Below are 15,998 nucleotides of genomic sequence, written 5' to 3' on the forward strand. Positions count from 1 at the left end.
CCTTGTCTTGATGTGAAGGGATTAGTCTGAGTGGGCCCTGTATGTACAATGATTTGTTAAGCCTTAGGGAATGACCTAGTACCTAGCCGTGCTGCAAGGTTACACATATTTCCTATTAGCAAATGAACAAACTGTCTAAGGGGAAAGAGTTGGAAACCTTAGGAAACCCAGATGATGGGCTCCACGAAGTTAGAGGTGAGAATCTAAGGGCTAAGCCTGCTGAGTCAGGCTCCACCAAGGAGGCATTTATAAGGCCAGGGGTCCTGCATATTCAGGAATGGCCTTAGAATCACTGCCAGCTAGCTAGTGTGTGGGGACCAGTGAGCCCTAGAGCACTGTGCCCCCTTGTTGATTGAGGAGTGGGCTCACTCCCCAATCTCCACCATACCCTCTAGTCTCTTATGTCTTCTAGACTCTTAGAGTCTCTCATGAGACTCTCCTTGCCGGTTCCTATTATCCCTCCCGCTCTTTGCATGATAGATCTTACACTCCAGATGCTAGTGCTTCCAATCTCCTAAGTGCCTTCAAGCTCACCTAGCAGTGTGCATGAAGTAGATTAGAGCCTAGTAGGTATTAGGAGTAAAATATTGCATTCCTGTCATGGCCTTTATCCCATGCATGTCCAGCCTGCTTCATTCATCCAAGTTGGGGAGTAGTGCTAATATTAACTTGTACATTTGGGAACATCCTGGATTTCAAGTTAAAATGCACCCGTATCTGAATAGCTCAATGACTGTTTTTGTTTTTGGTTTTTTTGTTTTGTTTTTTTTCCCCAGAAAAATGGTATGAGTGCCTGGTTCTTTTGTCAGTGGCACTGTCCTCTCCTTTCCTTATTTGATCCTTTTATGTGGACGTTTGAGCTGGCTGGTGCTCATCGTGTGTGTAGTTGGTACCCAGGAGTGTCCTGGAATAACTGGTTGGTTCACTAGGCTTTTAGCAATGTCATTGTATTGGTCATCAGCCACTTTTGCATCCTGTGGTTTAAACCAGAAGAAATCTTGCAAAACCAGTACTGTGAAATGCTGCACATGCAGGTGAGGTGGTAGGGTAGAGAAAGCAATTTCTCAGGAAGCTCCTTATTAGCTGCATTCACTGGGGTGTGGAGGGAAAGAGGGTACTATAGGCCTGAGTCATTCTGCAGAATTGACTGTTGTACTTTGTATTCCCATAAAGAAGTCCATCGGTAGTTCTGTTTGGAGTAGCCAACATGAGATATTCTGTTGTGTGGCATTTACTTTCTTTCTCTGCTGCTTTCTCCCGCAACACCTTGATTTTTGATGACTATTAGAATAATTAACACTGACACTTGGAAGATAGCCTGCTTCCAAATGCATGCACACTTGTCTGTTTTGTAAATACCAGCCCAAACTTTTTCCTCCCCTGGCTGAAACATGTGCCTCCACCGCTCCCAGTCTTTCCAGGGTGTGGGTCCGTGTGTCGCTGTGTGACTGTGCCCACATGTTGGCATATATTTCAGAGCCACCAAGAAGAAATCGACTGCTCTTGAAATAACAAGGCAAAAAAGATCGGTTTTTCTGAGCCGTAGCATCTGAAGAGCTGGAAACAGTCAGTGTTTGTGTGTGTAATGCTAAAGCCAGTGAATATCATGTGAAGGAAGGGATTGTAAACTAAGAAGAGAAAAGCAGTTTTCCTGGATTTCAGATGTCAAACTCTCAAGCTGTTTAACTCACCCACTCAGCACCTCCCCATACATTCCTTTAATGTGCTCACATTGTCAATGATTTCTGTTTCTGCAGGTTTTGATGCCAGAAGACAAATAATAAAATAGCATGCGTATGCAACCGTAAAGCAGTTTTCTATCAGAGTTTTTGATTGAGGTTAAACAGAAGCATCCCGATCGTGCTGTCAGTTGGCAGGCAAAAGGCATCATATTTTAAAATTCACATAGTTTTAAAGCAAGCTAATCTTTTCTGGCTCAATAATAAACTAATTACACGTTTTAAATAGTATAGAGCGGAGTCCCTGTTTCAGATTAAGCTTCGTAATAGCAAGATCCAGGGCAAAGCAGACATTTGCCTGATGTATCTGGCTTAAGGACCCATACGTATTATGGTGCCAGCTGTTTGAAGGCCTGAAGAGGCCTGCCAGGGACAACCAGGTGATACTGGCTTGACTCAGTCGTGGGTTAATGCTCCCTGAGCACAGAAGCCACCAGATGGGCCACCGAGGAAGGCCTGGATACTTTACAGTTTATGGCAACAGTCATGTTTGGTCACTCCCTACAAGTGGTGACCCCAGGGCAAGTTAGGACATGCCAGTAGTGTCCCTTGTACGGTGTGGCTGAGAAAAAAGGTGTCATCTCTAAAAGCGATCTGGTTTCAACAAGGCTTGCTTCATGGCTGATCATTTTTCTTCCCTTCCCCTCCCTTTCGTAATCCCAGGGACCGTGTGCAGAAGCTTAGAGAGATGGGAACACTTCATTCAGTAACATAGATTTTTGTAGTCTTTAAAGCTGCGCGTTCCTTGGTCCTGTTCGTGGTCCCTCTCTCCTTAAGCAGTCGGGTGACTTCGGAGGGAAACGCAGTGCAGTGGTGAGAGCCTCCCTTTCAGAGGTCGCCTCGGGCTTGCTTGCCAGCACCACCGCCCACTAGACAAGTCACTTCACTTTTCTGCACCTCAGTTTCCTCTCGACAGGCTTGTCGTCAAAACAGAATGAGACTAGATTTGTCAAGCACAGAGCCTTGGCCCTGGTGGGCACCAAATACATCAAGTTCCTCCAGATGGCAGGTGAAGTGGACTCTATTTTGGATTTTTCTTGTTCCCTATGTGCTTCCCCGGAACCAGGGTGTGTTATCTGTGGTTTTGAGGATGCGTCTGTGGGCTCTGGACCAACTATAGCCCCAAGTAATGGGGGCCCGTGGCATCCCAACACAGGGATCCCAGCTCTTCACCCTCGATGGACCCTTGACCCCTCTGTCAACCTCTTGTTCCACCAGCTGGCCCACACATGGTCACTTTGCCCTTCTTCCCATCCCTTACCCTAGAGAACCTTAAGCCTACTTATTAGATTATGTTGTCTTGTTTTTGGAAATTGGGTTGTATAGTTTAATACCCAAAGGTGAGACTTGTCAACTTTAAAATGACCTAGATGCTGCCTCACATTTTACAGCGGAAGCTTCCTTCCATCTTCACTCATGTGAGGATTGTTCATTGAGCTCACGTTTTATAACATTTCATTTGAAAGTATAATTCAGATCTAGTTTGTGGCTGTTGCCCCCTTCCCACTAATTAGTTGATTAAACATGGTTTTTGAGCACCTACTATGTACCAAGCCCCATGCTAGGTGCTAAAGCTATAATAAGTCATGGTATCTGGTTTTAAAGAGTTGAATATATATTAGAGGAGAGAGACTTATATTCCTCAAATTATAAAACAAGGCAGACTGAAGTCGGATGGACCGCTGGATGGGTGGATGGATGGATGGATGGATGGTAGCTATCATCCGTCATTTGTGCTCCCTGCCCTTCAGCCCTTCAGTTGGTGTGGTAATCCAGACATTGGGACGAATGTTGTTTCTGGGTGGTATTACTGTTACACCTCAAGGCCAGGAGATCTGAGTTTGTCTCAGCTCAGCTGCCACTTACTAGCTGATTGAATTCAGGTTCATCACTGTGTCTCTGGTGCTTGGTTTCTTTCACCGTAAAGTGAAGGCTGCTTGTTACTAGATGGGTTTCACAGCCCTCTCCATTTTCCCAGTGTTATTTTTTTTTTTTACTGAATTTCCTGCCCTGATCACTTATATAATGCCATGAAAGTGATTAAATTCTCTGATGTATTGCTGAATTCTGGATGTGTATTTCCAGTGCCCTCTTATTCTCTCCATTTCCACCCACAGTAAGTTTTCAGACTAGAAAAACTTGCAGCTTTATTTTTTAAATCTAAGTCAAAATTATGTTAATAACAAAACTATTTCTGTTCTATTTTGTTCTCCTTTGCAGAGTCAGTTTCAAGAATGTTCTGTAGCTTTGTGCCTTTTAACCCTTTGAAGCAGCCATGTCTATGGCCAGTCGTGCGTGGTGTTAAAAGGGAATTTAAGTAGCATCTGCTTGCCGAAGGGGAAAGAGGTTCAAGAATATCAGGGGAGAAGCTTGGAGAAAGAGAGCAGGGGCTCGAATCCTGCAGCTTTAACCTGCTTTCTGGGGCCTAACGTTCTGTTGACTGCATGCCCTGAGCTGCTGCTCCCTCAGTCTGTGGGGAGAAGGATGGCCGTGGGGCTGGAAGTAGGAGGGTTTAGGGAGAGAGGCAGGGAGTGGGTGTGGGCAGAGGCTGCAAGGCTGCCAGGGTTCTCTGTGTGCCGGAAGTGCAGGTTTGGCTGTGAGGAATGGAATGTTCCCTCTTGCCCTCCAAGAGCAGAAACAGCTGTGGAAGAGCTTGAAAAGAAGATTGCTAAATGAAAAAAATATATATGAAAATAAAACCCACACTAGAAAACCCACCAAAACTGTCTGCTCTAGGGTGGCAGCCATCTTTTTCATGCTCTTTAAGAGAACTTTCTTCCTGTCTAGGATTTCTTTTTCGATTAGGGGCAAGACCAATTGTCTGCCCAGCCCTTGATCCCCTTAGAAAGCCTCATGTGTCTCATTTTGCTTGGATGGAAAATGGGTTCATAATGCTCATCACAAGATGGTGATGATGATGATTTTATTCCTCCTAATGAGGGACCAGAACCTGTCGCTTACTGCATGAAAACTTGAAACAAATGTTAGTTTTCAAAGGAGATCTCTGTGGGTAGAGGATTATCCTCAGCAGATTTCATGGAAGTCTTGTTTCTAGCTGGAAATTGAATCCTTCAGCCAAGTTCCCGACAATATTTATTTTAGAACATTATCTCTTTTAAATAAGTCCCTTAATGGTTTAAACTCTTAGTGTTTTAGACAAGAGGAAGAGTGGAGGTTGCCTGGAACTTGTCTTACACATCAGGGTTGCTTGTGCAATCCTTTACGTGAATGTTTATTTTAGGTTTCTTCTCAGTCTGAAAGGCTCATTTGGCTCTTATAGGTGGTATTCCATACAGTCAGAAATAACAACTGTTCCTGATTGCAAGTCTGTTTTATGCTGTCATACTTTCTGTACTTGCTTTTGAACAAGTTATGCCCAAAGTAGATAAAAATCTAGTGGAAGAGGGTAAGCCGGCTAAAACCTAGACTCTAGCGGTGTCTAATGGGCAGGACCAGCCCCCATACTTCTCCCTTGGATGGTGGTGCTACTTGGCCCTTTGCAGCGTCCCCCCCAAGGGTCTTTGCACTGAGTGAATGATGCAGTGTTTTGCACAGTCGACAAATGAGAAACAGAGTCTGTGATTGTTAGTAATGTTCTTGACGCTGTCTGAATGTGTACTTTGGTTCTCAGGAAAGTTCATTAAGTAATGCTTGACTGTATTCTTAACAATGGAAGCTAATAAGTACCTCAGGATTGGGTTATGGCTTTTTCAGTGGTTATTTTTACCCGCTCTCCTTGGTGTTATACTTGAAGGACAGTCTATAAAAGGGATTGTGTTAGATGGCATGCTAATTCGGGGAGGCTCCTGAAAATTACAGGGATCAGTTATTGTCCCAGCCCATCCATTCTTCAGCCTATAGCAATTCCTAGTTCTATGAAAGTCCGCATGCCCTCTTTTCTGTCCATGCTGGGTGGAAAAGTGGGGCAGGGCAGAATGAGATGCCTGTCCACACGGCAGTGCAAGGTCAAGGCACCTTCCCCCTTCTTCTGCTTTTTTTTTTTTTCCAAGAAAAAAGATATCTGGACCCCAATGATCTGAAAAATTGCTCTACTGCTCCATTTTACTCTGCACGTATAATCACAGCTTTGATCTGTGACCCCAGTTCTCATCCTTATCTTCTACATGGTAGAAACTTGGACTTAAAGAACATCAGCTGTGCTGTGTCACCAGACCTGGGAAGACTAGGAATCATTAGGTTGGACTCAGATTCTCAGACAGTGGGACTGTAAGGGGGAAATTCCAGTGGTTCTGAGCTCTCATTGCACTTTAGAATAATCTGGTGAGCTTTAAAAATGTCCCTCTCCCCAGGCCTTACCCACACCAGTGGAATCAGAACCTCTAGGAGTGGGGTGTGAGGATTGAAAGTCTCCGCCGGTGATTCTGATGGGCAGCCAAGGTGAAGAACTAATGCATGCTTAAGAGAAATCAGGCCCTCTTCCAGAGAACTGCCTTTGAAAGAGCCTGTCATTACACAGTCATGCGCCGCATAACGGTCAACGACGTCATGCGTCGTTTCAGTCAATGACGGACCACATCTGCGACGTTAGTACCGTAGAGCCTAGGTGTGGAGTAGGCTATACCATCTAGGTCTGTTTAAGTGCGCTCTATGATGTTCGCACAACAATGAAATCGCCTAATAACGCATTTCCCTGAACGTGTCCTCTTCTTTAAGTGACGCATGACTGTAAATCAAAGGCAGCTTCCCGGGCCTGCTCCTGGAGTATCTCTGCATTGATCTGCTGTGGCACACAGCTCCCCAGGTCTCCCACAGCTCAAGGTTTCCACTGCGCTGTCATGTGACCTTTATCATCTACCATTCAGCAGATGCACATCTTAGAATTCAGGCCCGTGGCAGCCTCGTTCTGAATTGTCAGTGCCCACATGTCAAAGCAGCGAAACATACTGGAGATGCAAGGTGGATGGGTACTGTATTGAAAGGCGGTCCTTTGCAGATTGTCCCCACTGAAATGCCCCCTAAGGACCAGGGAGACGCCTGCAATCTGCCTGGTGGGAAGCAGTGGATGGGACTTGACAATCATAACTCTCATTTTGCTGCTTTTGAGAAGGCAAGAAAAAAAAAAAAAAAGAAGAAGGGGCTATCTTTAAAAAAAAAGGAGGGCAAAAGCCTTTAAGAGTTAAATTACACAACTCCCTTTTTATTTTTAAAGTCAGTGGATTCCTTGTTGCTGTTGCTGAGAAAGATAAATTGATACCACATGTTGCTTCCAGACAAAACCCTCTCTGTGTTCCAGGGGAAGCACATGCAGCTGGTGTCTGGGTTAGTGGACAGTCTCCACAAGGTAAACACGGTTTGGAAGGGGCTGAAGCGGACGTAGGGTAGCAACAGTTAAGAAATGACTGGTTACTCCCGACTGGCACAGCACCTTTGAAATTCTTTTAAGAGTTTGAAATCTTTTCCTGGAAGGAGCCACCCTCTCACCTTTTGGCTTAAAGTATATGATGCTCGGAAAACAGTAAGTGAACATTTGTGATGTCACTGCTTCCGTATGTGGGATCTGACAGTTGAGAGCCTCTTTTGTGCTTGGCACGCCGATGAGCACTTTGCATGCGTAATTTCATTTACTCTTCCCAAAGAGTTAGACAGAGAGGGCGTTTCTATCCCCATTTTATGAAAGGGGCAACCCAGGTTAAGTGAATTGCCCAAGGTCACTGGACAAATGCCAGGGCCAGGAAACCAACTTGAACCTGGCTGACATCAAAGCCTATGGTGTTTCTTCAGCATCATGCTGCCTCCCTCCCTTGGTGTCTTTAAATTGCATGTGTGAATTATCCACTTTGTAAAGTGTTGATGGGATACTTTTTTCATTTCAGGCAGCTTCTCTCCAGCGCCTCATCTAATCTGTTTTGGGTCCATCTGTCTTCACAACCGATTGGCATATATGTAGTGACTGTGCACACTTTAGCGTTAGCAATAAGCATGTTTTGCAGTAGAAAACTGTCTGCAGTATTAGCAAGAAAAATAATTACCCGATTCTGACGAGGCCAGTCATCTTGCTGCTAATTTCTTCGAGGAGGGCCAAGCAAAGGGATTACTAGCCTGTGGCCCACACAGACTAGTCAGCATAGCGTGGCTGGAGAGGCGAGTTTCCTCGTGCTGCCTGGTTCACACTCCTTCTGCACGTACCTCCTTGAAGGATTAAGCCACTAATTGCAGCTGCAATCACACGGGACACAGGTTTGCCAGTTGTTACTAATTAACTACACCTAAAGTGTTTCTGTCCCAGTGCGGGGCTTGCACCAGTGTAAATGGTTTTGTAAAAGAGAAGATTGACATAAAAATGAGACAAAGAATATTCTTATCTCTATCTTTTCAGACACGTTGTGATAGAATTCCTGTAAGGGTTCCCTAAATCTTTGGCTCCATGTTGGAGAAAAGCTGGTATATTTATCCCTGAAGCTAAAGTTTCTTTCTAGAGATGGTGCTTTTTGTAATTCACCAGTATCTTGATTTCTTAGTAGTGGATTTAAGTAACCAGAACTATTCACGTGGTTTTGGTTTGAGGTTATAGTAGCTTCTTGGAGCTGTTAGTAAGTAAATGTGATGACAGAATGGCCTGAGCTCTTAGCAATACGACTGCTAGCTGGTGATATTTACCTTTCCACCTTAGCCTTAAGGAAAGCACATCCCTGCTTCAGCCGATTAACATTGGCCTGCCTCACAAGGTATTTCAAAATGTGTATTTAGATGTTATTAGAAAAATCTCTCAAGTCCTATCAAACCATTCCTGCTTTACCTTCAGCTCCTAATCCCCAAACTAATATAAAATCTTAGAGATTTAGACTGTTTGATGAGATGATATATGAATTAGTGGAAAACCATAGCATATTTTTAATGGTAGTTTTATAGTTTGAAATACACACAGTACATTGGAAACTAATTTACAGAGCCTAATGGAGAGGTCTTTAGAGAACTTAAACTATGAATCATTAAGAGGGTTTTACAGTGGCTTGCCTATTTTTATAAATCCCACTTCTTTATTCCTGGGGTTGAGGTGAGGCAGGTACAGTTTGAAATCTTACAGAAATCATATCATCATTAACTTTTGTTGTCAGGGAACATGTGGGGAAATATTGTAGTTCTGACTTTTTTCCTGGCATTTGTTTATTTACCTTTTCCTGCTTCACCAAAATTTAGCTAGAGAAGCTAGTGATTAGAATCATGACCTATGAGGAAAACCAGAATACATTTCTGGCATCTGACCTTGTCAGAGTGAGGGGCCGTATTTATATAAGCCTTTGTCAATGCCCCACTTTCAGATTATGGATTTTATGCATGGAAGGCCGGACAGCCTGTATGGATGGAAGGCTGCTGAGGTAGGGGACTGTGAGGATGGTGGTGGCACAGTTTCTGTTTGTGTGGTGTTCGTAATGTAACTGGAAAAACCTGTCTGAGTGTTGTGTAGGTAATACACCTGAGGCAACGTGTTCTGCCGTTAATAACCTCTAAAACGAAAATGGAGCAAATAATGGACACCAAAACTGATCACCCATGTAATCAGTTGGGTTTTGTTTTAGAAGCTAAGGGTAGTTAGCACTGGTTCGTGTGGTCACCACTGTCCTCTCCTGAGAATGCGTGCTGTGATGGCCACCTTGTAAGGGACACAGGCACACTCCAGGGAGCCTTTACTTCCAGCTGGTACTCTTCTGAAAGCCAGGCTTGCTTTTAATTTTTTTTTTTTTAATTTTAGGACAGACCCACCAAATTATTACCCCTAACTATTTCATGAACAAAAGTGCGGTAATAACACTGTGCTTTTGTATCCTTCTTTCTTAAATTTTTGTTTCTTTAAATGTTAGCACAGATAGGTTAAACGATGACTTCCAAATAATTTGGTGACAGACCTGTGAAAGGTTGTAGTAAAAGCATTGAATTGGAGTTGGGAAAACAAATTCCAGTTTGGGTTCTTATAGACACTAGCTGTGGGATCTTGTGTAAGTTATTTAATGTCATCTCTCAGCCTGAGTCTGATATATATGATGAGGGCACTGAGGATTAGAGACAGTGAATCTAAACCCTGCGGCCCGGTAATCAGGCAGCCTCTCAACTCTCACTCTGGCACTTGGGCCCGGGCCCTGAGCCCTGCAGGTCTGCTCCCAGGTGTGGGTATGCCAGCCCTCTGCCCCATCCCCTTACAGAAGCTTAATTTCTGTCTCCAAATCTTAACCAATTACAGCTTGTCATTTTATAAAATTACGCACACACACATTGTTGGGGTTTAGAGTTGTGGTAATAGGTGACCATTAGAAAATTCATATAGGGCATTTTGGAGGTCTGTAAAGAATTTCGTTTTTTTTTTTTTTCACAGTTGATTTGGAATTGGTGAAACTTAAAATGCATTTTTAAGAAATATTCTTCCCCAAATGCTTTTTAAAAGGGAGGTAACTGGATACTTATGATTGATCATTGTTAATTCTGAGTGTTGCTCTTAACTCTTTCCTAAATCTAGAGCAGAGAGGGCTGGCCAGTGTAGGGGTAGTTAGACGAGGGTCCACCCTGACCTGCGTAGCCTCAGCCTATTTTCCCACCAAGATGATGCAGTGCAAGTTTTTATCTAATATATCTAGTCATGTGATTGCTCAGTAGTTTGAATCCTGCCAAGTGAGTTTTAAGAGCATGCTCCATATCCATTTTATAAAGTGTCTCACTTTTTAAAGAAATGTAATTTCTGAACCATTAGTAGACATGCCATTATTCTTTTAAAAACCATAAGCGTGAAAGGGAAGCAGGATATGTAGTCTCCTGGGCAACATTTGTCTCATCAGATACAGGCATGTTGCGTGTTTGCTTCTCGCAAATGCGTCTTTATGGCCGTCGTAGAAACGCTGCCTGATGACCCATGGTCGCTAATGCTCACTGCGCAGCCGGCACTCTAGGCCCTCCTTGCGTGGGAACAAATACATGGGAAACACTGTGAATGTTTTGGGTTATTTACTTATGGTAAAATCCCGCTGACTTGCTGTGTTTTAAAAACATTCTGGGAGAACACATGTATTTGTATCTTCTCCATAAATACAGTTGGTGATTGCCAATTTTTTTAAAACTATGATAACTTTTAGGATTATTCGTATTTAATATACAGTATCAGGCAATATCGTGTGTGTCTAACTTGCAAATAAAAACTCATCTGGCCTGCAGGTGCTGTTCCAGATGTGGAGAATACCATTAACTCCTCTCTTTTACTGCACATGAGGCATTTTACGGATTCAAATGAGCTCACGCCAGGTGGTGGGCTCTTTCCACCAAGGACTCTGCTTTATAATGGCATACGAACACCCTGATTTCGTAGCATGGCTGGCTCCTGAAGTATATTATCATGTATCAGCCTTACGTCATTGCTGTCAGGGCGGGATGGTTTGGATGCTATTATGGCTGTAATGAAGATGGAGAGCTGCGGTTATTGCAGACGGGTTAAGTGATTTGCTCAAGGTCACGTGGTTGGTCAGTGACAGAGATAGGACTAAATCTGGGTCATCCCTGTCAACTGGGTTTATCTGCCAGGCCAGGAGGAGGATTCTTGCAAGATGGGTGTAGGCATTAGTGTTTTGAGGCTATTTTTCCCTCTTTCTCTTTTTTTTTTAAAAAAAAATAAACTTTTTAATTTAGAATAGATTCCAACTTACAGAAAAGTTGCAAAACTGGTACAGAGAGTTCTCATATTCCCAACATTGTTTTCCCACATTATTAACATCTTATATTAGTTTGGTACATTTGTCACAACTAATGAACCAATATTGATACATTATTATTAACTAAAATCCCTACTTTATTCAGATTTCCGTTTTTGCCTAATTCCCTTTTTTTGTTCCAGCTTCCCACCCAGGAGGCCACATTACATTTGGTCATCATGCTTCTTGAGGCTCCTCTTGGCTCTGATAGTTTTAAGGAGTACTGGACGGGCGTTTCATAAATGTCCCTTAATTGGGATTTGTCTGATTTTTCTCATGATTAGACTGGGGGTGATGGATTTTGGAAGGAAGACACCGAGGAAGGTACCATTTTCATCACATCATGTTGAGTACATGCCATAACCATGACTTATCCTGTTGATGTTGCCCCTGATCACCTGGCTGAGAGGGTGTTGGTCAGGTTTCTCCACTGTACAGTTACTCTTTTTCCCATTTTGCCTCCTGTACTCTTTGGAAGGAAGTTATTATGCTCAGACCACATTGCCTTGAGGGGAGAGTATCTGTATAAATTATTTGGAATTTTTCTGAATGGGAGGCTCACCTACTTCTTCTGTCATCTCTGCCATTTTTTTCCTTAAGCCTGCCAGACGGGTGTGACCTTGTGGCAGGAGGAGACGGAATCATAGAAGGGATGGGTGAAGATTCGCCCCAGTTCTGAGTTCATAGAAGTGGTTAAGAAAAGGTAGACGCTGCTCCTATGCTAGTGAGGGAGGGGACGATGACAGAATAAATAGCCCCCAGGTGACTGATTACCCTTAGAGCCAGGGAGGTATGTGGCAAAGTGCAGGCAGGGAGTGACATGGTAATAAGTTATAAGTGTGAACTTCAGTATAGGAAATACAATTACAGAAAGGACAAGAAAACTTAGGAATTTTGGAACAACAATGTCAGTGAACTTACACATTCCCGGCATCTCCTGGATATGAAACCATCTCCCATCTCCTACATAGAAAACTTGCCGTTTACAATGTCGTCGTTTAATTCTAAGCCAAGGAGGGTCCTGCAGGTGTTCGTCTGTTTAAATTTGTTTTTAAGCCTCTGCAATTGAGAAGTTTTTTTAAGAAAATAAGGAGTCTGATTATTTCTTCTGGGTGCTCAGTTTTGGAGCATTCTGGCTCATCTTCTGCGTTTTCCCTTCTCTCTGCAGAACTCTATCCGGCATAACCTGTCGCTGCACAGCCGGTTCATGCGGGTCCAGAACGAGGGGACGGGCAAGAGTTCTTGGTGGATCATCAACCCTGATGGGGGCAAGAGCGGGAAGGCACCACGGCGGCGGGCTGTCTCCATGGACAACAGCAACAAGTATACCAAGAGCCGTGGCCGCGCAGCCAAGAAGAAGGCAGCCCTGCAGACAGCCCCTGAGTCAGCAGATGACAGTCCCTCCCAGCTCTCCAAGTGGCCCGGCAGCCCCACGTCACGCAGCAGCGATGAGCTGGATGCATGGACGGACTTCCGCTCACGCACCAATTCCAATGCCAGCACTGTCAGCGGCCGCCTGTCACCCATCCTGGCAAGCACAGAGTTGGATGACGTCCAGGATGATGATGCACCGCTCTCCCCCATGCTCTATAGCAGCTCAGCCAGCCTGTCACCCTCTGTAAGCAAGCCATGCACCGTGGAGCTGCCACGGCTGACCGACATGGCGGGCACCATGAATCTGAATGATGGGCTGGCTGACAACCTCATGGAGGACCTGCTGGATAACATCACGCTCCCATCCTCCCAGCCATCGCCCCCTGGAGGGCTCATGCAGCGGAGCTCTAGCTTCCCATACACCACCAAGGGCTCCGGCCTGGGCTCTCCCACCAGCTCCTTTAACAGCACGGTGTTTGGACCCTCGTCTCTGAATTCTCTGCGTCAGTCGCCCATGCAGACCATCCAAGAGAACAAGCCAGCTACCTTCTCTTCCATGTCACACTATGGCAACCAGACACTCCAGGACCTGCTCACTTCGGACTCACTCAGCCACAGTGATGTCATGATGACCCAGTCGGACCCCTTGATGTCTCAGGCCAGCACCGCTGTGTCCGCCCAGAACTCCCGCCGGAACGTGATGCTTCGCAACGACCCAATGATGTCCTTTGCTGCCCAGCCTAACCAAGGGAGTTTGGTCAATCAGAACTTGCTCCACCACCAGCACCAAACCCAGGGCGCTCTCGGTGGCAGCCGTGCCTTGTCGAATTCCGTCAGCAACATGGGCTTGAGCGACTCCAGCAGCCTTGGGTCAGCCAAACACCAGCAGCAGTCTGTCAGCCAGTCTATGCAAACCCTCTCAGACTCTCTCTCAGGCTCCTCCTTGTACTCAACTAGTGCAAACCTTCCCGTCATGGGCCATGAGAAGTTCCCCAGTGACTTGGACCTGGACATGTTCAATGGGAGCTTGGAATGTGACATGGAGTCCATTATCCGTAGTGAACTCATGGATGCTGATGGGTTGGATTTTAACTTTGATTCCCTCATCTCCACACAGAACGTTGTTGGTTTGAACGTGGGGAACTTCACTGGTGCTAAGCAGGCCTCATCTCAGAGCTGGGTGCCAGGCTGAAGGATCACTGAGGAGAGGGGAAGTGGGCAAAGCAGGTCAGTGCCCAACGCTATGGCATAATAATAACCCAGTGGGATGGTTGGGGGAGGCTTTCTTATTTGCTTTGAACTTTACTCCACATTGAGAAATTGAGAACCGCAGAGCAGTTGGTGCACAGTAACATGGCTCCCAACCAGTTTATGTCTGAGTTTTATCTGATAAACAGAAAGGGCTATCAGGTGCCCCTCGTCATAATTTGCTGACAGCTCGGGAATTTTACTGCCGGTGAAAAGAACACACTACATACATTTCAGAGATTTCTTTCCTCTTTGTATCCAGTCGCCCTTGCTGAGCTGTGGCACAGGGCCCCCTGCCTGATGGATGGATGATGGTGGAAGGGCAAGGGAGGAAGGGGGGACCTTAGGTCACACAAACTTCAAGGTTAATGCCCGGCCAGAGGACTTCCTTAGACTCTCAGGTCCAACACAGCCATTGTTGATCTTCCATGTTATGGCTTCTTCATCCTTTTTTCCAGTAAAGTAACGATTTGTAGGTACTTCTAATTTAACTGCGCGATATATGTTCTTGAGTCTTACGTATATGAGTATTTTCCATCAGAAGCAAGATGTATTCGATTCTTCACCATAGTCTTAAGCATCTTTTTTAGTTAGCACCCCACGTCTTAGTATTTAAAAGAGGAAAAGAAATAAATTGAAAACAGAAGTTTTTCTGTGAGAGAGCACTTACTCATGTGCTTCCTGTTCCCCAGTGTATAAATGACGTCAGGTTCCCAGTAGAGTGACATGGGCTGGGAATGGTGACAGAGATTTTTTAAACTGCAGTGTTTGAAAACTCTTGGAACCAGAAGGATCAGGCAACAAGATGTGGTAAGAAAAGCATTTCACTGGAATCCCATGGTGAGGGCTCAGTCCCGCTTGTGCTGCTTTCTGGCTGCTATCGGGACTATGTCCCTTAGCCTCTGAGCATCAATTTCCAGTTTTAGAAAATGAGGATAGTAGCCCGTTACTTCACAGGGTTTTTGCAGGGATCAAATGCACTGAAGTATGTGAAAATGATTTTGTAAAACTGCAGTGGGCTGAAATATGTGTGGCGTCGTTAGTTAAACAAACTAACAGATGAGTAAGCAGGGAGTCCAGAGAGGTTAAATAGTTTGCCCAGGGTTGCACAGCTAGACCCAGAATCCATATTTCTTGAATAGTTTGTACTATATAGTCCTTCCTCATTTTCTCTTGATGGTGAAAAATAGGAAATGCTCTGAGCTGGAGCCAGAGTAACAGACAGTACAACAAGCTTGCCCTGGAACTTTCCTCCTCAAGAAGAAAGAGGAGCACTAGGGTCTTCTAGGAACAGGTTTGCACCCCCAGCCCCTCCCATGTCCAAGGGCACTGTTCGGTGCCCCAGCTCCCTTTTTCTTTTTTTTTTTTAATCTCAGCCAGCTGCTTAACACCCTTCGTTCAATGGTATAAAAGAGAAATGGGATTCAAAGCTGTAAACCTGGGCTCTGTGTAACCCTCTGCCCTGGAGAGGGAATTATAAGGGACTCCTGTGGTGACTCACTCCAGCTCATGGGTAGTTGTGGAAAGGGGAATGTCAAAAGTGTTGTGATGCTAAAGCGTTTCAGCTTTCCCAGGCGTAAGCAGGCCCCTGAGAGAACTCAGACATCTGTTTTCAGTCATTTAATTGCCCTTGAGATGGTAAAAAGACTGTCATGGAAGCTGAATAGGGGGACACAGTGTCATGCCCACGGTTCAGTACCATCCCAGAACTCAGACTGGTGACTTGCCTTGAGAAATTTAGATTATTTGGCTTTTAGAAGAATATGTAATGTGTCTTCCTTTAAGAGGAATGTGATCGTGGTTTCTAAAGACACAAGTTTCTAAAGACTGAAATTTTAGTTTCGGTGTGGTTGTAAGGAAGCTGCTTTCTAGTTCATTGAAAAGAATAAGTTCAGAAGAAAATGTACGATCAGTTTTTCTCTGATTTTTTCAAATGAAAGTTTTACTT

The 15,998-nt window shown here is 44.7% G+C and overlaps 1 protein-coding gene across 7 annotated transcripts in view; it reads left to right on the plus strand.

Annotated features, from left to right (window-relative positions):
- Nucleotides 1-15,998, plus strand: part of FOXO3 (forkhead box O3) — a 120,900-nt gene that overhangs the window by 87,689 nt on the left and 17,213 nt on the right. For 6 of the 7 annotated variants that reach the window (XR_011522584.1, XM_070559196.1, XM_070559195.1 and 3 more), the window contains one exon: nt 12,597-14,029. Coding sequence is in view for 6 of the 7 variants with exons in the window: in XM_070559196.1 (XP_070415297.1) it covers nt 12,597-13,994 (1,398 nt within the window). In the remaining variant the exon portion in view is untranslated. Of the gene's footprint in view, nt 1-7,000; nt 7,216-12,596; nt 14,030-15,998 lie in introns of those variants that run through there. The other variant, XM_070559198.1, reaches the window with a different exon arrangement.

Source organism: Equus przewalskii, chromosome 9 (assembly GCF_037783145.1).
Source record: "Equus przewalskii isolate Varuska chromosome 9, EquPr2, whole genome shotgun sequence".
Taxonomy (NCBI): domain Eukaryota; kingdom Metazoa; phylum Chordata; class Mammalia; order Perissodactyla; family Equidae; genus Equus; species Equus przewalskii.